General features: G+C 40.4%; 1 protein-coding gene across 2 annotated transcripts in view; it reads right to left on the bottom strand.

Annotated features, from left to right (window-relative positions):
- Positions 1 to 2,096: 2,096 nt before the first annotated feature.
- Positions 2,097 to 23,979, bottom strand: part of LOC138175992 (calcium/calmodulin-dependent protein kinase type 1D) — a 482,214-nt gene continuing 460,331 nt past the window's right edge. For both annotated transcript variants that reach the window (XM_069106661.1, XM_069106662.1), the window contains 3 exons: positions 15,335 to 15,422; positions 11,416 to 11,554; positions 2,097 to 9,899 (listed from right to left, as the gene is read on the bottom strand). In XM_069106661.1, coding sequence (XP_068962762.1) covers positions 9,781 to 9,899; positions 11,416 to 11,554; positions 15,335 to 15,422 — 346 coding nt within the window. In that variant the 3' untranslated portion in view covers positions 2,097 to 9,780. The remainder of the gene's footprint in view (positions 9,900 to 11,415; positions 11,555 to 15,334; positions 15,423 to 23,979) is intronic.

Below are 23,979 nucleotides of genomic sequence, written 5' to 3'. Positions count from 1 at the left end.
TAAAATGTATTTTATATTTATTAGATTATTTATATTATATTTATATAATATGCATTTTATATTATATTTATTATTATATGTTTACTAGACTCATGCCATGAACAAATATATGTATATGCGATTGTTTATTACATTGTACCAATATAGTTGGTCAGCTTGTATTTATCAATCACCTACTATGTGGCAGGCAATGATGATGGTGGTGGTGGTTGATCACAGACTCTGTGGTAGAGCAGAGAGAGCACTCCATTTGGAATCAGAGGCCTAGCATCAGTTCCTACTCTGGCATTTACTTCTTGTGTGACCTTGGGGAAATTACTTACCCTTTCTGAACCCCCATTTCCTCATCTATAAAATGAGGGTGTTAGACTATATGGCCTCTAAAGGCCTGCTAGTTCATAATCTACGATCTGATGAACATGTTTTTATTGTTCAAGTAGGTTTACCAAGTACTTTCCTTACAACCACCCCATGAGTTGGATAGAGATGGGGTTAGGAAGACCTGTGTTTGAATTCTGCCTCAGATAAGCTCCATGACCCTGGGTGATAGAGGTCATCTCTTCTCTGGGCCTCAGTTTGCTCATCTGTAAGATGAAGGGGTTGAACTTCATTATTTCTAAGGTTCTTTCCAGCTCTTACTCTACAATCTTAATTTTACAGATGAGGAAACTGAGGTTCAGAGAAGGTAAATGCCTGTAATCACACAACTAGTAAATGTTGGGAGCTGGGGTGGATGTCCTTTTAGCATCCAATCCTGTGAATTTGTCCAATTTGTCTCATGTCTGGAACTTGGATTCTTTTTACTATCCCCTTCCTAATGTTGTCTGTTAAAATCCTTGAAGATACCCCTCCACAAAAGGTTTCTCTGATTCTCTTCCCTAGATGAAAGTCATTTCTTCCACCTCAGATTTTGCTAGAGTATTTTGTCTAGATTTCTCTGAGGATACTTAAGGAATGTTTGTTGAGTGGAAATTGAATTTGTCTATGCGCCATATTTTAAATTCAGTAAACATTTATTTAGGGCTTACTCTGTGCCAGGCACTGTGCTAAGTGCTGGGATACAAAAAAGAGGCAAAAGATAGTTCCTGCCCTCAAGGAGCTTGCAATCTAATATCCTTTATTAGCTTGTTGGCTCTTTGAGGTCAAGAGCCTTTCCCCCATTGTACCCATAATAGGCAGTTCAGGGTTTTAAACATGATAGACATTTAGTAATTGCTAGTTAAATTAAAGAATCATCAGAGCATATATTTAGATCTGGCAGGTACTCCAGAGGCCATCTCTCTCAACCACCTTATTTTACAGATGAGAGATATTGGGACACAGAGATATTAAGTGACTTGAACAGTCTCAAAGATTAGCAAAGTGAATTCAAAAGCAGAATTCATTTCTCTGACTCAAAATCTAGTGCTCTTTCCCTTGTAACAGGCTGTGTCCTTAACAGAATTAAGTTAAAATGTGTAAGGGGATGAGTAGAGTAAAATGCTACAAAGTTGGAGCCAGAATATCAATTGTTGTTCAGTTGTTTTTCAGTCTGACTCTTTGTGACCCCGTTTGGGATTTTCTTGGTAAAGATACTAGAGTGGTTTGCCATTTCCTTCTCCAGCTCACTTAACAAATGAGGAACACCAGGTTAAGTGACTTGCCCAGGGTCACACCGCTAGGACATGTCTTGAGGCCAAATTCAAAATCAGGGAGAGGAGTCTTTCTAACTCCAGGCCCAGCACTCTACCCATGGCAGCAGAATGGGTATGAATAACTACCCCCTAGTCAGCATATAAAAAACCTAAAATGCCAGGTTAAAGAGTTCACATTTTATCCTATAGGTAACAGGGTCCACTGAGGCTTTTTGAGTAGGAGAATAAAGTGGTCATATTACGTGTATTAGGAAAATAATTTGAAATCCATCCTTTTAAGACTTTATACCTTATTCAAGTGGTAATAAAAGATTTTTTTTAATCTCCTTGTGTTCCAAGCATATTTCAAAGTAAATTATTCCCCTAAACCAAGAACTGGGGAAAAGGAAGACAGACTGTCAGAAGCTGGACATGAGGCAGAAACATACTTATTCTGTTCTTTGTTACAAACCACGTCATCTGTTGGTGATTTAATTATCTTTATTGGAGGAAAACAAGAAGTTGTCAATCCCTTTATCATTATGATAGAAATTTTGATATGTATACATGATTGTCAAGGCAGAGAATCATTTGCTACATAGCCCCATGAACAATTTTGCAGTTTCGCAAACCTATGTAGGTTAAACTTTTTGCAGTGTTTATTACATGCATGGAGTAAATACACAATTTCCCTTCTTTTGGACAAGCAAAAATTGAACCAATCACAAGCCTGATAATAATAGGCACATGGACATTCCTGAATTCAAAATTGTAAGCTTTTAGAAAACATGCTTGCATTTAGGGGAAGAGAGAGAGGGCCAGTTACATTACGCACTGTAGCAACAGATGCCAATTTGGAAATTAGTGCAAATTTGACTCTGGACAGAATGTACGTCATATGTCTCTCGACTAGAACACTGAAAAAGGAAACAATGCCTTTCTGAAACCCTGGCCTCTGGGACCCACAGTGAAGAGGCTACCACAATGTCACTGTGTCTGCTCTCAAGAACAAACAATTTGTCATTTCTGGACCAATTACCAGACAAAATCAAGTGTCTTTTGTGTGAAAGCTCTGATGATTTCTGCCATCAAGCCCAAGGCCTGTAGGCAGCAAACACTAACAGCATTTTTCTTTTCCTTTGACTACTTCCCAAACCAAGATGGCCATCCTTATCTGGGCTAGCACCATGCCTTGGGCTCTGCTGCGTTGCCAGAGGTGTGGGGTAGACAGGAAGGGGCAGGGGAGGAAATGACAACCATCCTTACTATTGATACACAATTTACATTTGGAACTTTTAGACAATGGCAGTCCTGTATGTCTATGACCAGGGTCCCAAACTTCTCCCTACACAATCATTATTTCCTGTCCCAGAAGAAAATAAAATCACCCTTAAGTAAAATAACACAAAAAGCAATCAGAAGATACAATAATGTGCAAAGTTCCCCGGAGACAAAAGATTAAAAACTTGTTTTATGGCAAATACAGAAGCGGCAATAGGGATTACAAAGGGTCATTGTAACAGAGTTCATCCCTTTGGTGTAGAAAGATACAGGAACTGAAGCCATTCCACATTTTGCTGAGTCTAGAAGACCAGATTTAGCAGCCACATGCTGAGGGTTTGGCTTCCAAAGATAGGGCTCCTTGGGTTTGCCGAAAGCAGAGTGTCCCCCCCCCACAAAAAAAAAAAAACTTGACCAGAAGAACTGCTCCTGGTGCAGAGAGGAGGGAAGGAATAGAATATGGACAGAATGACTTCCTGGGTTAGCATTGGAGCTAGCTATTATATAGAGCATAAGAAAGATCGAGCCTTGGCCGGCATGCATGGTGGACTTCATAGTGTGTCCAAACAGATTGGTGCATATTGAGATGCTGTGTTTGCAGGTGACTGGGTTGTGAATTGAGATGTGCTGGCATCACAAGGACAGGATGGTTTACACATGGGCTCCTCATTCTGCCTTTTCCTCATCCTCCTTGACAGACATACAGAAGTGCTTGCAGCCTATGACGAAGTCCATGCTAGATGGCATGGAATTTTCTGGAAGGGGAAAATTGTTTTCTAGCTCTTCCCCTCCTCTCTACCCCAGAATTGTTTCTCCAAATATTGGCTCTTTGCAGTTCAGTGTTTTCAATCATGACAATCAAAAGATTGGAAAATTTCCTGCTAATACCAGCTATGCATTTAGCTCTCCATTCGGGGCAAGGCATCCACAAACAATTACTGGTGACATACAGGCATCTATATGCTCTCTATCCCTCCCCCAAAGACAGATGGAACAGTGCTTGGTCTGGAATGTGTTTAAAGGAAAGGCCACCTCTGCAGGGATGGAGGTGGGAAAAAAGACGAGGATGTACAGTTTAAAAGTGACATGCAGCACAGTTCCACACACATGGGTCAAATGGGAGGACACCCATTTTGTTCTTCAGCAGCAATTTATTTGACCCTGGAGATCTCTTTCTGTCCTTCCTCTTTGTGATTCTGAAAACACTAGGAAAGAACAGCTGAACTGCCCTTGGCCTTCTTACTGGTACTGAGTGTCCCAAAAGTCTTAGTGCAAGTTAAAGCTATCAAAGCTTAAAGACACACAAAGACTTTTGGGACACCACATACAGAGCCAAACAAAACATCCCTGTAATCCTTCTTTCTCTCGGGGGAGTATAGGATAAATGACATAAAGGCTGAGTATTTAGAGCTGAAAACCCCATTCAGAAGTTAAGGTATGGGGAATAATTCTAATTCTATTGCATTAAAATATCAAGAAAAGAATTTCAGTATAAATTCATTTAATGGGATATTTTGTAGAACCATCTGCAAGGCCAGCTGAACCACAGTGCCCTTCATAACAAGTACAATATGACTAAATTAATTTGTCTTGTGGTGATAGAGCTTTCTTATTGTTTCAATCAATTGGCTCTTCATGGAAGGTCTTGGTCTTTAGTATTGTTTTTGGACAATTCAATCTATCATTTCACTCAACTCATTCCTCAACAAAGGTCAAAGCCTTTGTCAAATCTTAAGTAAATCCTAAATGAGATTGGGCTACTTAACTTTTGAAACATTCAATCTGGTCAAAGATTAGAGAATCCAAGGTCTTCTTAGAGACATGATCTCTGGGTCTTCTTCTTCCCTGCCCCCTCTATCAGGGCCCTTATACCCTTGGGGTTCATAGAGTTTCCCTGGAAGGAGAGCCTTTTCTGTTAACACTTAACCTAGTATCACACAGGGTGTTCAGCGATGGCTTTCCAATGCAGAAAGTGGGCAGGGCCAAAAATTACAGGTTAGATCAGAAAGCAGAGGCTAGGTCTTAGATCCCTACATCAGCCCCCTTCTTAACCAGCTGCTTAATCAGCCCCCTTCTTAACCAGCTGCTTACTAGAACACTTAAAAACTCATCTATTTATTCAAGAGAATTCTCATTTCACCCTACTGAATATCCAGACATTGGGGAAGGAGGGCCCTTCCTTATCTCTGCCACTAAAATTACTAACAGAATCCTCTGGGTCTGTAAAAATGTTTGTATTGAGAGGCACTGTGGATGTCCTGGCAGAGGGAATGTACCAGGTGACCTGAACCACTTACAAATGTTGGGGTGACTTATTTTCCCTCCATATGCATGTCCACTTTAGTGGAAAAAAGTCTAAGGAAAGCTCTTCTTCCCTCTTATATTAAAATGGGGAAATTTGGAGGGTGAGAAATTCAGTGTCATCTAATAACAACAGTAACACTAACTAGAATGTGTATAGCGCCTTGTGGTTTACAAAGCACTTTACAAATATTATCTCATTTTATCCTCACAACAACCCTGGGAGGTAGGTGCTATTATTGTCCCCATTTTACAGATGAGGAAACTGAGGCAGACAGAGGTTAAGTGACTTGCCCAGGGTCACGGCATGAAATAAAAAGGCTATCCTCAATCTGTCTCTTCACTTATAGAACCAGAATGGCAAAGAAACCACTCCCTACCTAGGCAGAGCTCCAAAGTCAGTTCTCAAGGGCCTTTCAAAGTTACATGTTTTCCATTGGTGCTATATCATTCTCTTTCCGTCTGCCCCTACCAAAGCTAATGACCAGGATTCCAATCCACTTGACATCTGGGAGGGAGAGAAGGTGGTTCTCCAGTGGAGAGGTGGCAGGGGGGACAGCCTAGAGAGTGCAATAGTAAGAAAAGGGCTGCTCTGGGATGAGAAACCGCAATGGTAACCCAGGAGCTTGCCTTTCTCTCTTCCTCAGTTAGTACTGAAGGGCAGTCAGGACAGAACCTTTGTTTGTGTTTCAGGGAAGATAATGGTCAAGTCTGCTAGAGAAGGATGGGAGGTAGGTGGGCAGGGGAGCAGTAGAAACAACCAGGTTAAGATATTTAGACATCAATTCAAAATATTTGCTCTAGTTTTGGGGAAGGGAAGGACTGAGGCAAGGTAAAAGAAGAGGCAGAGAAGATGCTTGCTGTACAGAGCTAAAAGGGCCTAATGTGGACCTTGGGCCTGTGAAGATGTGAGCTGGGTTTCTTTGAAGCCCATGATCATGCGCCATCTTTCCCTCATCTTTTTGCTTTGCTCAAACTGGACTGTCTTCAGCTGTAATTATAAACCCATTGTTTTACAAACAGGATACCGAAAAAAAAACCATGCCTCCAAAATGGAATCCCTTTCCATCCAAGCCAAAGTAAAAATAGAATCACAGACTCATGAAATTGTGAGAGACCTAGTTCAAACCAGTCCTCAACAGGAATCACCATTACCCATCCCTTGACAAGTGGCTACTGAGCCTTTGCTTGATGGTTTCCAGCCTTGGGAAGCACCTTTCCCTTTCAGATTGCCTTCTACCTAATCTGTATGTCTTGTATGTCCCTGGGTACTTACATTCTGCTTCACACTAGAATATAAACTCCTTGGGGACAAGAACTTATTTTTGCTTTTCTATCCCCATCGCACACAGTAAGCAGTTAATAAGCCCAAGTTAATTAACAGACTGCTTCTGGAGGTGGCATATTCCACCTTGGGGCCACTCTGACTGCTAGGCATTTTTTCCTAACACTGATCTTAAATCTTCATCTCTACAAATTCCACCCATTCCTCCTAGTTTGGACCTCATGGGGCCATAGAAATGTCTCCTGCCCCTGTAAGACAACCCTTTGCACACGTAAATCCTGCCAACACACCCAAGTATTCTCTAGGTTGACTATCCCTAGCAAAATCCTTACTTTTCCCATTTTGTAATAACAAGGAAGATCCTGCCAATGTCCCCTCAGCACCCAATGTGGAGCCTCACACATTTGAAGTGCTTAACAAATTCTTTTCCATTCACTGTTCAAGGACAACCAGTCATTTTTCTTTTACCAGCTTTGAGAGGCTTAATATTCCACATACCCTCTTAAGGCATAAAATGTAGTGGAAATATCATCCTATTCTATGTACAAGGTAGGGAGATACCAAACCCAATCCTCATTGTCATATTTTACATAAAAAAGATGCTTAATTGGTCCACCTGGACTCTTGCTATAGTAGCACTGATGTGAGACAGAGAGGTGTTACCATAGCCCTGCACAATGCCAGAGAAATGATCCAAATTAAAGCGCATACCCATAGATGAGATTTCTTTTTTTAAAGCTTTCTAGCTGTTTGGAATCTTCCAACCATGTAGTTATTTCAGATTAATTGCATGCGCCCTTTGTATAACATGCATCTCATAAATTTCCTCCAGAAAAAGAAAAGTCTTTGTTATCACGGGTAACTTTCAGAATATAGCTTTCAAATTTCCTTTATAAATGCAGATGCTTACCCACAGCCCACAAGGCTGTGTTTTCTTTTTAAGCATGCGCTATGGTACCAGACTAAGGACCCCTCGCCAAGGATCATTTGTCATTTTGCGATCATGAATTGCATAAGCTTTAATGTTCCCCATTAGTCATGCAGGTGAAGACTATTCATTTCATGGTGAAACACTGGACTTTTCTTGAATACTGTCTATTATACTAAGATCATTCTCCTTCTGAAGTTGGAAACTGTATGGACACAGCTGCTGCACACAACTACTAGCGTCTTTCCAACCCACATGACACTTTTCTGAAAAAATATCCAAGCTAATATATTTCCTGACTTTGCAAACATGATCAATCTTCAAAAGACAACTTGCTTTCTTTTTACCATGCAGTTCAGGGCACGATGGGAATGAAAGCAGCAGCAACAGCCATCGTCGCTAAAGGGTCTGCCCTAGCCTGTCTTTCTAGTCATGCTGCCTTGCACGAGTATTTCCCTGTCAGTAGCGCCATCTTCAAAGACCCAGGGCCAACACTGTGGCAAATGTAACAAATTGTATTTGTTTGGAGACTGACAAAGGTAGGGAGATGAGGGGGATATAACCTAAGGAAACCTAATTGTACAAAGGCATTTGAGGATTTTCTGAATTCAATTGACTTCTTAAAGATTATCTTTCTATAGGAGGAGGGCAGAAGGGCAAAGGCCAGGACAGTTTATTCCTAGGGAAATAGGTGTATGGTTGAACTCTGGTGCCTTTCACTGACATCTGGTGCATCTTATTGGATGCTCTGAATGGCCAGATGCCAACTCTGGTGTTCTGTGCTCAGGATGCCATCCTGTGCAAAGTCAGCATTCTGAACCACCTGTCTATCTCACACTTCCTTTAAACAGCATCTATAAAGTCTATCTGAAGAACAAATTCACCCTTTTTACTCTGCACTTGCTAGTGGTGTATACCTATAGATGGGTCTTTGGTTCTTCTAATTCTACAAATTCCGTGACTGGCCTAAAAGCGCCAGCTGCAACTCACTAAATCAATATGGATACTGTCACTTGTCTTTTTCCACTAAATGTGGCCAGTGAAATGAACTCTCCCTTGATTCTCCCCACCAATCCAGATGGGAATAGGTTGGAGAGCTGGAATAGCAACTTTTATGAGTTGGGGGAAGGAGGGATTTTCAATTGATAATGAAAAATCTTTTTCCAAAAAGTTGAAAGAGAGATTTTAAATCTGCATAGCTTTAAGAAAGAGGGCAGAATTTTTAAATGTCACCCCTCTTCTGAGAAAGATAGCTGTGTGTGGGCAGTAGAATTTAACAATAAGATTGTGGTAGGTTTCTTGTGTGAGGAAGGCTTTTCAAAAACATCAATGTATGAGCATGTCAACCATAGCAAGTTTATACTGTGAAGTAGCCATGGCAATACCAGCTCTGTAGGTCATCCCCAGAGGAAGGGCTCTTTTCTCCAGAAAACCAGGCTTCCTTCCTGAACTCCAGAGCTCAGGTCTGGTATAGAAGGGCAGCCCTGTCCTCGCTGGCATGGAAATTGAAGTTTCAGGCCTCTGGGGAATAGACTGTGTTCTGTAGGACCTAAATCATGCCATGGCTATGGTTTCTGGATTTGTTTGTTGAGTGTTCTGGGATGGCTGGTGTGGAAAGGGTCATGACAGGCAGTAACTTCTAGGAAAGCCTTTTCAGGAGAGAATGATCCCAAATGCTGAATGGCTGGGCTGTCTTGTGCAGTGAGCTGCCCCTCCTAAGAAGGGAGATACTAAAAAGGAGTAATCGAAGCCAAGTGAACAATTATATTGGGAGACAGATCCTCTATCCTATTTTAGTAGATCTTTAGAAAATAATTTTCAATCCCCTTGGAATGAAAAACAATCTGTAGGTGGGGATGATGGAAATCTCTACTTACTAAAGAGCTTTATGTGACTGAAGAAGTATAGATTTAAAAGGAAATACCTCTTAAAAAGAAAAGAAATACCTAATGCACAAAAGTTACCAATATTTAAATAATCCAGTTGAAACCTTGTTTTTTTCCCATTAATGAAAAAATACAACATATACTGTTACCTACACTGAGAAGAGAGTAAATGACTGGGGAATGGGGGTGAGGAATGCGAAGGTCCATTCAGGTAGGGCATCTCTAGACTCATATATACAGCACCAGATCCAACCAGTTAAATTGGCTCCCCTTGAGTCTGTAAAGTTCGTGAGAAATGAACACTTCAGAATTGCAGTATAAAATATGGCCATAAAAAAAGCTTCTGTCTTCCAGTCCTGTGCAGGAAGGGGCACCATGCAAGGTGAAATCACTCCGGTGAGATCACGTCCTGCTGGCCACTGGTGGGGCCTTCTTTCCTAGCTCTTCACTCTCCCCCACCAGCCCGGCCTCCACCTCCGGGGACAGTCACTTGCTGCCAGTGTGGACTGTGGTCACAGTGGTTGGCCTCGGTCTCCGCTCAGACCCTACTGCAGAGACACCCGAAGAGGAGGAAATAAAACTACAGAGTGTGGAGGATGCCAGGCCTGGAAGAGAAGCCAGAAAAGACAATGAACAATGTTAACAACAACTGTGCTGCAACTAGATTTATTCCAAGAGAAATGAACATGAATGTGGAACCCAACAACAAGACGGGTCCCAGAACCTCAAGTCTTCCGTTGGAATTTTTGTAAGGCTCCCACCTCTGGCCCCCTCTACATGGATGGAATCCTGGGATGGTTAATTAGAAGAGTTCATGGTGCATAGATTAGAATTGGAAGGAGCAACAGAGTTCAGCCTGCTCCTTTTACAGATGGACAAACTGGGACCTAATTAGTTAGACATCGGTGCCAAAACTTTAGGTGCTGCTGGGAAGGATTGAAGGTTCCTAGAAGAAACTGGGGAAAGTTCCATCAGATTGATAAGGAAAGTAGCTCTGCTTGCTACTGGAAGCCAGAAGGGCCTGCCCTGGCAAGGACTTCATTTCTTTAGAGATCAAAGGAGGAGCTAAGGCAGTGATTTGGCCTGGGACTGGAGAGCAGAAGCAGCCCTGGCAGGGAACACACGGAACAGATCTTTTTTAGAACTTTCAACCTGAGCTAAGCTAAATGAATGATAGCAAGTACTACATGGGACTTCCCCCCACCCCCCAACTTGTGATTGCACCAATGTGAGGCACTCCCCACAAAGAAAGTCCCTCTACCAGTGCAGACCAGCACCTTTTCTGTCCCTGAGAGTCTTAGAAAGTTGTTTAGGACGTGAAGAGGTGGGTCACACAGTCAGGGAGCTAGAGGGGCAAGACTTGAACGCAGGCCTTCCCGATTGAGACTGACTCTCCTCTAAGTTACACCTTCTCATGTGTCCCTTCAGCTACATGGAGCTGGTGTGTTTGAAGACCCCACGCAGTGGAGTAGTTTATTTAAGTAACTGAGTCATCCCTTGCTAGACTTTAGTGGACAAACTGGATAACGAGATTGGACTCGAGAAGCCAAGGAGCACGGTGGCAGGCCTGGTCCTCATACCACTGAATGGCAGACACCAAGAGCCCACGAGTGGCATGCTCTAGCTTTTGTAGCTATTTAATAAGGCAAGCCTCTAATTTAGAAATTGCCATGCATAAGGGCTCAGAGCTATGCAAAGGCTTGAAGACCAGGGTTATTATTAGTATTAGTTCTGCTATATTTGAGGTTTAACTAGGTTTTTGTGGTCTACACTGGAAATCTAACCGTTACTTATACTCTTCCTATGGGAAAATGAAGCATTTTGAGTTCCAATCAGCAGATTTAAAGTAAAATACATTCATAAATTGGGAGTAGCACACGTGTGTGTGTATGTGTGTGTGTGTGTGTGTGTGTGTGTGTGTAGAGAGAGAGACACTTGCACGTTAGCTAATAAAATAAAGAAAAAGAGATACTGCATGAATCACATTTGTTTTGATTAATTTAAAAGCTGAAGAGAGACAAGTAAGCTCAGAGTTCTTGGAAGTGACTGCTGACTAGGAGTCCCTCCCCACCAGAACATCCCTGCATCTGGCGGCTGAATCTTCTCTTGCTCCATACTCACAATCTTTTCGGGTTGTCCCGTCAGGGAGCTGGCTGGCCAGACTGAGGTTGCTTGTCACACTTGCGTTTGAACTGTCCAGGCTGCTGCCGAGATGCAGTTTCCTCATATGCCTCACAACCGCAGTGGCATTGAATGCTTGCTGGGATTTAGAAGAAGAGAGGAAAAAAGGAGGGAAAAAACCAAAAACAAAAAGAACAGCCACGTTAATTGGAAAAGGCACAGGTCCTTTTATTTCACTAGTCATCGCAAGAATTTCAGAGTTCTCAGAAGTCAAAATGTTCTTATATTTTAGGAGGGAAGCTTATGGGGGTGAAACATTGATTGATTCTTCAACAAAAGCCATTCCCATAAGAGTCTGTCAGGATGAAAAGCAACCATTTCGTCTGGTTTCAAGTGAAGTCAAGAAACAGTGATTAAGCCCCTCTGGGTCAGGCACTGGGCTTAAATGTAAACCGGTCTTTAGAGGGTGTTTTTACTGAAGAGACATTCCATATACACAACATCTTAGGTGTTGTTGGGTGTCAACTAATTAGAGTCAGAGAATCTTAAACATGGAAGGCACCTTTGAGATCCTCTCCCCAACTCCTTCTTGCTATAGAAATCCTTCTGTGATATGTCTAACAGATGTTGATCTAACCTGGTCCCTTCAGTGATGGAGACCTGTACTACCTCTTCATAAAAGTGAGTTAAGAATCTAAGTAAATGACATATTCAAAGCAAGTTATTATCATATCTTTAAGGTTCATTACTTTTGTTTTTTTGTTTTTTGCTTTTTGGAGGGGGGGTAAGGCAGGGTAATTAGGGTTAAGTGACTTGTCCAAGGTCACACGGCTAGTAACTGTTAAGTGTCTGAGGTTGGATTTGAACTCAAGTCCTCCTGACTCCAGGGCCAGTGCTCTATTCACTGAGCCACCTAGCCATCCCAAGGTTCATGTTTTTAAAATAGTTTTTGTTTTCCATTGTAGATACCATCTTGCACTAACATACTACTCTGCTGCCTCAGAATATCTAGAGATGACCCTGGGCTATTAAAGATGGGACATTTGGGGTATGGGCTCTGGAAGGTCCTTATTTTTTCAGTTGTTTCAGTCACATGTGACTCTTCATGACCCATTTAGGATTTTCTTGGCAAAGATACTGGAGTGATTTGCCATTTCTTTCTCCAGTTTATTTAACAGATGAGGAACCGAGGCAAACAGAGTTAAGTGACTTGTCCAGGGTCACACAACTAGTAAGTGTCTGAGGCCAGATTTAGACTCAGGTGTTCCTGACTTGAGACCTGACACTCTAGCCACTGTACCACTTAGCTGCCTCTGGTATCAAGTTAGAAAAGCTCCAAGTATAAGCCTCGTGGTAGATGGCCCATTTGTTACCCAAGAACCAGTCTGTGTAAGTCTGAAGAAGTACATCAACAAGATGGCTGCAGAGTAGAATTCCCAGAGACCATTACTAAATCATGGAGAGACAAAGATCTGCCAGTGGAAAGAATGCTTGCACCAAACGGTTAGCTCATTATATAGGTACATTACCAAAGCATATTGAGATCGTGGCTTATATAGCTACATAAGCTCACCAACCACTCTAGTGTATTAACTTGCACAATCATGTTGCCGGGTCTCAGGACCCATCCAAAGTATTCTCTGACTATTGTAGGGACCCCAGCATAATATAACACACTCTGGCAAGTGGCTGTCCAGTCTTTGCTTGAATACCATTAGTGATGGGAATCTTACATCCTCAAAGGTGACAACTCTTAACTTTTAAAGTTCTTTCTCAGACTGTGTTCAAATTGATAGCTCTGCAAGTTCCACTCACAAGTTCTTTCCTCTGGAACCACATGGAGTAAGCCTAATCACTTGTACACGACAACCACTGGCTCATCTGAAAGCTGCTTTCTTTCTCTCAATCAACAAACAAATTGCTAAACATTTATTGCACACTTACTCTGTGTCAGGCATTGAGCTAGGTTACAAAGGCAAAAGTGAGCTATTGCTGATCTCAAGGAGTTTTCAGTATATGAGGAGAAATGTATGCCTATTTTAAAAAAAATGATTCAATAAACATTTATTAAGTGTTAATTATGCACCAGGCATTATGCTAAGTGCTGGGGATACAAGAGGCAAAAAGCCCCTGCCCTCAGGGAGCTTACAATCTGTTGGGGGTATACAACTATAAATATAACAACTATATACAAAGAAAACTGCATATGAGATAAATAGGGAATAATTAAAAGAGAGAAAGCACTGGAGTTAAGAGGGGCTAGGAAAGACTCTGCAGAAGGTGGGATTTTAGTTGGGACTCAAAGGAAGCTGGGACAGCTGGGTGGTGCAGTAGATAGAGTGCTGGACCAGGAGTCAGGAAGACTCATCTTCCTTAGTTCAAATCTGGCCTCAGACACTTCCTAGCTGTGTGATCCTGGGCAGGTCACTTTACCCTGTTTGCCTCAATTTCCTCATTTGTAAAATGAGCTGGAGAAGGAAATGGCAAACTACTCCAGGATCTTTGCAAAAGAAAATCCCAAATGGAGTCATGATATGGACATGACTGAAAAATGACTAAACAAGTTGGTCAGTGGTCAGAGTGGGGGAAGGAGAGCATTTTGACAGCTGTATCTATCTATGCATCCACACAAACATACTATAAATACAACTATGTAAAAAATAAATACAAAGTTTTGGGGGGCTTTTTTTGGAGGCAGGAAGGCACTAGCAGCTAGAGGTTAGGGAAGGCATCATATAAAAAGCTCCATCTTGGAGGAAACTAGGCATATCCTCTACCCTTACCCCCCAACCTTCTTTGACTTAAATATTCTTAATATGGTCATTTATTTAATCACATTTCTTTAAACACACCACAGAATAAGCTTAGGTAACTACTTGATAATCATAAAACCTCAAGCTTTTCAATTATCCATGAATCCTTTTACTAGAAATGCTCACAAGTGACTGTAACTCCAGGTGACTGATTTAGGCTTTCTCTACTCTTTTCCCAATCCCTTCTTCCCCTATGATGGAAATACAAATGCATATCATGATACCCTTAAACAGTAGATGGCAAAAGAAAGAGAACAGGTCAGGGCCTAGGATCATTCTCACATCAATCTCTGAAAATCTGAGAAGTGGCTAGATGTTTTCCCAAGGGGAAATGGTTGAAATAAATTATTCACCCCTTTTGGACCTTGCTATTTATTTCCTCAAGACTCTCATCTAATTTATTTCTTGTAGAGAAGCCCTAAAATTTAGTGGACAAAACAATAGACTTAGAGACTTGGGATAGAATTCTGCTTCAGAGAGACTAATTGTGGAATCTTGGGAAAGTCACTCACCTCTCAAAATCTCAATGTGCCTTATGTGTAAAATGGGGATAAAAATACTTTAACCACTTATCTCATCATTTCAAAGGAAATGTGGAATGCAAATATGGGATTTTATTATTATCTCTTGAAATTAGGGATCACTTGAGTAAAGTTCTGGAGCACTGGAAAGATATTGATTTTTTATCTAAATTATTTTGTTCATTTCTTCTTCAAATAAGAAAGCTCCACTTATATACAAAATAGGTTTTATGCAAGGTGATGAAATACATTAAAGACTGAGAAAGAGGCATTGAGACATAATAAAAGGGGAACCAGGTTTCCTATCCAGGCTTAGTCAACAACTAACTGTGATAATGAGTAAGTCAATTGAGGGGGCGAAGACACTCAATATCTTCATCAGTCAAACAGCAGGTGATCTCTAAAGTCCTGTCCAGAATAACATTCTGTGAATCTATTAATTCAGAATTAAAGCATACAAAAAATTAATGGAATTTTGTTTCCAAAGTTTATGTGTTCATTCATTCTCTCTTTCAAGATACACTTAGTGAATGATTCTATTAATTCCTAATTTATGCCAATGAGGAAAAAAAAATTATGACTTACTCTCCATTTACTTTTTGCAAAGTTCTTCCGAATCTGGGCACTGACTGATTCATGGATGTTTTTGCAGAGGGCTGTATCACCAGCAATCCTGAAATAGAAAAGTGCTCCTTTAGAAATGTTTGCTCTGACAGGACTAATCCTGTATCCCAACCTTGCTCTATCTCCCACGCATGCCTCACATTCCCTCCCTTTCTCAAATTTGACTGGGGAAGTGGAGGGGACAACCTGCTTCTTGGTCACTGAGTCATCTCTCTCATGCTGCTCCTTTTTTTTCTTTGCAGGATGTTTTTAGTTTTATTTTTTTCATTTTCATATTAGTCATGTGGCAAAAAAACAAAGCAAGAAATATAAAGAAAGTTTAAAAAGTATTCTTCAATCTGCACTCAGAGTTCATCAGTTCTCTCTCTGGAGGTGGACAGCATTTTTTATCATGGGTCCTTGGGCATTATCTTGGATCATTGTGATCAGAGTAGCTAAATCTTTCATGGTTGATCATTGTTACCATATTGCTATTACTGTACTATGTTCCCCTGGTTCTGCTCATTCCATTTTGTATTAGTTCATATGTCTTCCCAGGTTTTTCTGAAACCATCCTACTTACCACTTCTTACAGGTACAATAGTATTCTATCACAATCATATACCACAACTTGTTCAGTCATTCCCCAGCTGATGGATATCCCCTCATATGAAGATGGACTAGGCTTGAAAACCTCTTTTACCATTTGGTCATTTTTATTTTTTAAGGTGTTATTTTCTTCAATATTTTGGTTCCTTTTTAAAAAACCAAGCTGTCAGTTGTCTTTTCATAATTTTCTTGCATTGACCTAATTTCTTTTCCCAATTTTTCCTCTACCAACCTTATTAGATTCTTAATATAATTTTTAACTCTTCTAGGAATTTTTGTTGGTCTTGTGTCTAGTTCACTTTCCCCCCCTTTGAGGCAGTTCTTGTAGCATCACTGTGTTCTTCTGAGTTTGTCTTCATCTTATCACCATAGTGGTTTTTACATTTAGATTACCTTGTTGTTGTTATTTGCTTATTTTCCCAGTCTACTTCTTGACCGTGAACTTTATGTTGAAGTTGGACTGTGTTCCCAGGGCAGGGGAGCACTGTCCCAAACTTCAGGCTTTTTTGCACTACTGTTTTCAGAGGTAGTTCTTGGGATTTGGAAGTTTCTGGTGCTTCCGAGTGAGAGAAATGATTATTAACAACCAAAGATTTGGGGAGATTCAGATTTCTCCCTTTTTCTTTTAACCTCATTTCAAGACCTCAGTCTCTGAAGGCTGAAGTAACTGGAGCCAGATTTGAAGAGGTAGAAATATTTGTAATTAATTTTTTTAATTTGAAATTTTAAAAAATATTTGCATTTAGCCCTAGAGGTAATGGGGAACGGCTGGAAGTTTTTTAGCAGGTGATTAACATGGTTAGATCTATGTCTTAGGAAGATTATTTTGGTAAGTTCTGTGAATAAATGAGTGTTAACTGAATTAAAAATGATTTCAAGTTGTGAGAAATTAGAAGCAGAGAGAAAACTTAGGAGGTCATTACTGTAGTTTAGTGAGAGGGCCTGAACTAGTGTGGTAACGAGTGTATGAATGAATGGAAAGGAAGAACATCGTGATGGATATTGTGAATAAAGACTTAGCAACTAACTGGAAATGAGGAGCATGGGAAAGGGAAACATCAAGGATGACTCTGAGATGACAAAACTGGTTACTAGGGAATTAGTAGTACTCTCAACAGAGATAGGAAAGTTTGGAAGAGGAAAAGGTTGGAGAAGGGGGAAGAAAATTTTCATTTTGGAGATGTTGAGTTTGAGGTGCTAACAGAACACCAGGCAGTAGGACAGGGGACTGGAGTTCAAGAAGGAGAATAGCATACATGAGGCTTAAGTATAAAAAGTCCCATCACAAAAGGAGAGGAAAATTGAAGTAAGTCCAATTAGGCATTATGAACTGTACAATTATGACTGGGATGGGGAGGAGAATTCCTAACAGGGATAGAGGGGTGATAATAAAAATGAAAAGGCACAATTTCTGTTATATAAGATTAAAAAATCTGTCCAAACAAAACAGCGAGAATTAGAAGAAAAACATTTGATTGGGGAATAAATCTTCCTGGCAAATATTTAACATAAAGATCTGATATTAAGGATAGAGAGAGGATAAAAAATGCAGCGAGCAACTATCATTCTAGAAGACTAGTAGGAAAGTCTGACTCCTGTCTCTTGACAGAGCTAGAAGGTGATAAGTACAGGAGAAAGCATGGATTTTCAGACATGCCAAATGTATTAATTTGTTTTGCTTGAATACACTTATTTGGTATGAGGAAGGGCTCTATCAGGCCAGGGAATCACTAGAAAGAGAGAAGAAAAAGAAAAGGTATGAATAATCCATTTAAAAAGAAAGATCAAGTTGGGCACAGATGAAGGGGTCATCTGTATAACAGTGATAATTGAACCCATGGGCGCTGATGGAGTTACCAAAGGAGAGAAAACAGAAAGGGACCCAGAACAGATGTTAGGGGACACCCACAGGTAGATGATGGGTGACAAGGCACCAAAGGCAAGGCAGCAAGCAAGCATTGTGTCATAGATGACTAGACTGGGGGTCAGGAAGACTTGGACTTGAATTCCACCTTCAACTCTAACTCTGTGGCCCTGGACAAGTCACTCACCCTTTCTAGCCTCAGTTTCCTTGTAAAAAAGATATAAATAATAATTCTTGGAGCACCTACCTCAAAGAGTGCTACAAAGGAAGGAAGCAAGGATAGAAAGAAAGAAAGGAGCATTTATCAAGTGCGTCAGGTACTGGGCTGTACAATTATGACCTCATCTGATCCTCACAACAACCCTGGCTGGTAGGGGCTATTGTTATCCCTATTTTACAGATGATGAACTTAAGGCAGACAGGTTAAGTGACTTGCCTAGGGTCACAAAGCTAGTAAGTATCTGAGGCTGGATTTGAATTCCTAGCTTCCTTTCTCTAGGGCCAGCACTCTACACACTGTACCCACCTAGCTTCCCCAAAGAGACCATGAATTTTTTTAAAGCTTAAAAAATTAATTATAAAAAATAGCTTGGAAAAAAATGCCAGGTCTTCTTACATATTTACATCCAATAAAATGAAAGCTCCTTGAGGGGAGGGACTGTTTCTTTCATATGAAGGTGGACTAGGCTTGAAAAATCAGCTGCTTATAGAATCCTATGAACCTTGAAAGCACCTCGCTGCTTCTTCAGAATGCATCCGAGCCCCAGGTCCCCAGACTCCAAATTCTTGTACTGTACTAGCTGTCTAATACACTGTGGTAGAGTAGAAAATACACTGAACTGGAAAGCAGGAGATCTATTTCCTATTCCTAGTCTATTGAAGCATCCAGGTGACAGACCTGGCCTGAAATAAGGAAGATTTAACTTCAAATCCAGCCTTAGACATTTGCTAGTTATGGTTAAATCATTTAACCTGTCTTCCTCAGTTTCCCTATTATGCCTAATGGGCACAATAATAACACTTGCCTCCCAGGGTTGTTGTGAGGATAAAATGAAATAATATATGTGAAGCACTTTTCATACCTTAAAGTAACACACATATGTATATATAATGAATTGCCCAAAGCCACATATCTGGGAACATACAAATATGTGCATATGTACATATATGTATATATGTATGTATATATTTGCTCTTAGCTATCTCTGTGACCTTGGGCAAATCATTTTACTTCTGTAGGACATAAATTCCTCATCTATATAGCAGGAAGGTTTTAGACTAGATGATTTCTAAATTTATTTCCAGTTCTGTGATTGAGACTCCATTTGGCTAAGACTTTGAAATAAGTGCTGTCATTCAGCATAGATATATTAGGAAATATATACTTTTTTTCCAATGATACTTCCATCCCTCAAAATGTTTCTGGAATTTGCCTTCAGAATTAACTTTAAAAATCACACAAGAAATGTAAATTCCATGACTTTATAGCTGTTTCAATACTTTAACGGGTACGTATACCCCTCATTCACATGATTCAGATCCTCATCTCTCCATGCCTGGCCTTCCTGGGCAACTCTCATCCACATCTTCCACCCAATGACTTCCTCTACATCTCTTGATATTGAATAGACAATAATGAAACACACAGACTGTCCCGCGTTATCTTGTTCTTGTGACGTAACTGGCCCATCTATTTTCCCAATTCCATCACAGAGATCTCTGCAAACATCCTTCAATCTAATCTGTATTTTTGACATCCAAAGGTATTACCCAAGTTGATCAATTATTTTCTTCATTTAGACTTAGCTTTGAATGCCTTTTCCCAAAAATCAATTTTACCTCCAAGTGCAAAGGCTTGACTACTAGTCCAAAGATGAAAGATGAGCCTAATCAAAAGAATGGGCTTTGGGGTATAATGATAAATCTGCAAGAGGTGTTCTAAAAATGTTTGGGCAATAGCAATATTATTGGGATAAGTGTATTTCCTTCGAAGGTGACTACTTTGAAGGGTATATTTGATTTGGATGGAAAGTTTGTATTTGTTTATTAGGAGAATCAGTAACATTACTTTATCATAATATCTCATAGTTTCATAGTCTCATCAATTTAGAGCTGGAAGGGACTTAGAGGCTATCTACCTAATCCAACCCTCTCAATTCATAGATTAGAAACAGAGGTCAGGAGGTGGTAATTTGCCCAACGTGGCCCAGCCAGTAAGTAGGGCTTCCCTACTGACACTGTCATGCTAGCTCATGCCATCTTTGTCGGTCTAATTACTTTTAACTGAAATTTCATACGCATATTTTGGAAGACTTTTAGAACATTATGCTAATATTCTGAAAGTAATTTTGTCTCAATGTGCAATAATTTACAAAAATTTAAAATTCCTGGTTTTAAAAGGTATTTCTGCCACACTGAAACCCATAACCCCAGTTTGCAATAAATAAGGCAAACCTACTCTTAGTCACCAGCATTACAAACCCACCTTTGCTTTGATTAAATACAACTTGATCCTCCGTTATTTTAGTTAGTTGTTGGAGAAAATGTTATTTACAATACCATGAATATTATATAAGTGGATCTTGCAGTTAGATAATGAAGGAAAGGTGGAGAGTCAGGTCCATTACTATTGGAGACAGGAAGGTGGTTTAAAATGTTACATCCTTGGAGAGGAATGCCAATTCAAACTTGCCAATGGCCAACTCTTTCTCAGAAATGATTATATAATAGAAGTCAGACACTATGGCAGTAACTAGTATGAGTATTGCTATGGGGTAATGGCACAGGCTTCTTCCTGAATGATTCCTGAGCAACATTTCCTGAAGGAGGCAACCAAGACACTTAACATATGTCTTGGTAGGAAGATAAATGTGTATGTGAGCTCCTCCTTCATTTCTCCAGACCTAGGCTGCTCTGGTTAGAAAAAAAGCACTGGAAATCTGATTGACTAATTGGGGAAGGCAAAGGGGAAATATTTAGGCATTATTCATATGCAAAAATCAGCCCTGGAAGATGAAAAAGTTAGTGTACCAGCTTTTCTGAGCTACCAAGAGTCTTGCAGGAGTATCAGGCTGTAGTCCAGTTCTCAGGCTTCGCCAAAGGCAATATGCTTCAGTAAAATTCCCCATTTCTCTCAGCAACACTCTTTCTAGGTCAAGATGAAAGCACCTTGGCAAAAGAGCATGCTGAAATAGACTGCAGCTAACCAGATTTCCCTTCCTCTACTTTCATTTGGCTCCATTTCCCAGATAACAACTTAGTAAAATAGAAACAGAATGTTTGGATGGCCAGGCCCACCAAAGGCAAGAACAACAGAGGGATTTGCAAGATGCTCCAAGAATCTCTAGTAAGCCTTTGTTCTCTAGAGAACTCATTTGAGTCTTCCCTCCTTTACTGTTTTCAAAAGTCACATCCTCAGGGTGAGATGCCAAATCAAACTTTGTCATGGCCAACTCATTCTTGGAAATGATTGTTCAGCAAAGGCGAAGAATTGTGGGATTGACTAGGACGGGTACTTACTAATACTAGCTAGATTCTTGTGCTCCAAAATAAATAGATGGGGCGAGGAGAAATTGGAGAGGAATTCTGTCTTTATGTTTTAAACATCAGCACCTGTCTATCAGAAATATGATTTGAAACCTTTGGAACTGGTTCTTACTCCATGTGTCTTGTTTTATATGAGTTCTCTATGTGGCTAACATACATAGAGTTAGGGATTGGGTCTATGATTTCATCGATATGAAGAACTCCCAGATGAGGAGAGTCCCCCTGTTAATGTTGGCTGGTATCTTCTCTGCTACATAGTCTTGGAGAGTTGCTAACATACAGGAGATGTCACAGAAGTTCAAATTAATCAGTAATATAGAAATACTTCGTGTTCATTTCAAACTGAGTTTATTATTGTTCTGTCATTTTTTAGTCATGTCTAACTCTTTGTGACTCCATTTATAGTTTTCTTGGCAAAGATACTAAAGTGGTTTGCCATTTTCTTTTTCCAGCTCATTTTATAGATGAGAAAACTGAGGCCAATGGGGTTAAATAACTTGCCCAGGGTCACACAACTAGTAAATGTCTGAGGTCATATTTTAACTTGGGAAGAGGAGTCTTTCTCCTCCAGGCCCAGCACTCTATCTTCTGCCCTCAAACTGAGCTAGTACTTGCTTAAGAATTAAGCATCAGATTGAGCCAGAGGAAGTTCAGAACCAACCCCTCAGGGCAGCTTTATGGATACATTTCAGATTTATTGTCATTTGTCACCTTTACAAGTGTTTCTAGATGGACTTGCCTTTCGGTAGCATTCCATTTCAAGCTGTGAGTGTATGTCCTTGCATTTCACTTTGGACATTCTCCCTCACAGATGTTTTAGCTTTAACCTCTTGGTCTTACAGTTTGTAGATATTATTTCTTTATGATATTTTGATGTTTTAACATAACTGGTGGACTTTGTGCCTGCTGCTTCTCAAGTCTTTCCTGGTCCTCCTCCAACCCACCTTCCTCGTTAGCCTCCAACATCTTCCTCGCTTCCCTTTTCTAACTCATGTAAAATTTTGTGGCTCACAGAGCATTTTTCTTACAATCCAATGAGGTACATAGTGAAAGTATGATTACCCCCATTTTACATGTGAGGAAGCCAAGGGTCAGAGATAGCAACAGGCTTGCCAAGGTCATGTAGCTAACAGTGCAGAACTGGGAATTCCTAACAGCTTGGAATGAAGGAAACATTGACTAGCACTGCATTTAATGCCACCAAATGCTCTTTCCTATTCTGAGTGATGAGAGAGTTCTATTGGGAGGAACTTTTGAAAAGCCTTATGGAACAACTGCCTTGATGTCTTCTTACTTTGGGCCAGAGCCCACAAAACAGTCAAGTCCTGTGAGCAAGCCAGAGGAGAATGAGAGATGAGAAGCGCTTGAATCTCTTGTCCCTGTCATCCTTTGACTGTTCCTTCCCTATGAATCCCAACACTGGGTGATGTTTCCTATCTGTCTTTTCCACTCAATATCTACAAATAAGTTTTCTTTGGTTTTTAGAGCATGCTGACTGGGTCTCATACAAATCCATACTATCTAATGTCAAATGGGGCCTCATGGCTGCATTTTGCTTAAGTCCTTGTCCTGCTCTCCATTATAGTTGTGCCAAACCTTCTCCTTGAGCTCCTAATTCTTTTCTTAATTCCTTCAACCTCAGAACATGACTTCATTTCTTAATTTACTAAGAAGAGTGAGGTCATACATCATGAGCTCCCTTGTTTTCCCAGTTTGTGGGGAGTATAAGGGAAAATGCGGCCAGAGTTGGAAAAAACTATCTGGGCAAGCTGAGTTATTAGAAGGAAGTCAGGTTTCAGTGAGTTCAAGGAAATGGAAGGAGTGAGAAAGGAAAAGATTTAAGATGAAAATTAATTTATCACCTATGGAGCAGACATTCTAGAGAACACAGTGGAAGGGGTAGGTATCTTTACAGTGGGATTTATGAAGGGGTGGGTTGAGGGGGAACAGGAAGTCAATGGGGGATGGAAATAGGACTTGAATAACAACAGCTATGGGCTGGGAGCCACTGGGATGGGGAAGGTTTGATGAGGTGGGCATATGATAATCATTGGGTGAGTTCAGGCAGGTTATCATCTAATCAATAGGGATTCAGGCTTGGGATGGAGTTGTGCCAGGATGACAGGCAGCAGTGTGCAGCTGGAAGGCTAGGAGATGGGAAATGGTACATCTAGGAGCAAGGCAGGCTAGGAAGCTGGAAAGGTAGAGGGTTCCTCCACAGAAGTCTTCCAATGAAGGCTTCCAATTGTAGACAGGGTTCTTCCTGAAGTAGTTAGGACCAGATGGACCCTGAGAGATCTCTTCCAATTCTGAGATTCTATGGACTATGTAAATGAAGACATGTTGCTCTGCAGAGAATCATTTGTGAAAGCATGGTTTCATCATGGATGTGCAGACAATTCTCATAAAGACTTTATAGAATCATATTGCTTGCCTTCTTGATGGGTCGGGTAGGGGTTAAAGGAATGGAGAGACTTTGGAACTCAAAATTTTTAAAAAATGAACTTTAAAATAAATAAGGTATAATTGTAAATTTAGAAGGTTGATTTTGAAATTTAAAAAGAAAGACTTTATAGAGATGAGAAATCAAGATCAATAATGAGGATCA

The sequence above is a fragment of the Petaurus breviceps genome, unplaced genomic scaffold, assembly GCF_028583685.1.
Source record: "Petaurus breviceps papuanus isolate PSGF00001 unplaced genomic scaffold, PetGlider_PUasm1.0 80, whole genome shotgun sequence".
Taxonomy (NCBI): Eukaryota; Metazoa; Chordata; class Mammalia; order Diprotodontia; family Petauridae; genus Petaurus; species Petaurus breviceps.
Note: the sequence above shows the minus strand (reverse complement) of the source record. Positions and strands in the feature narration are given on the sequence as shown.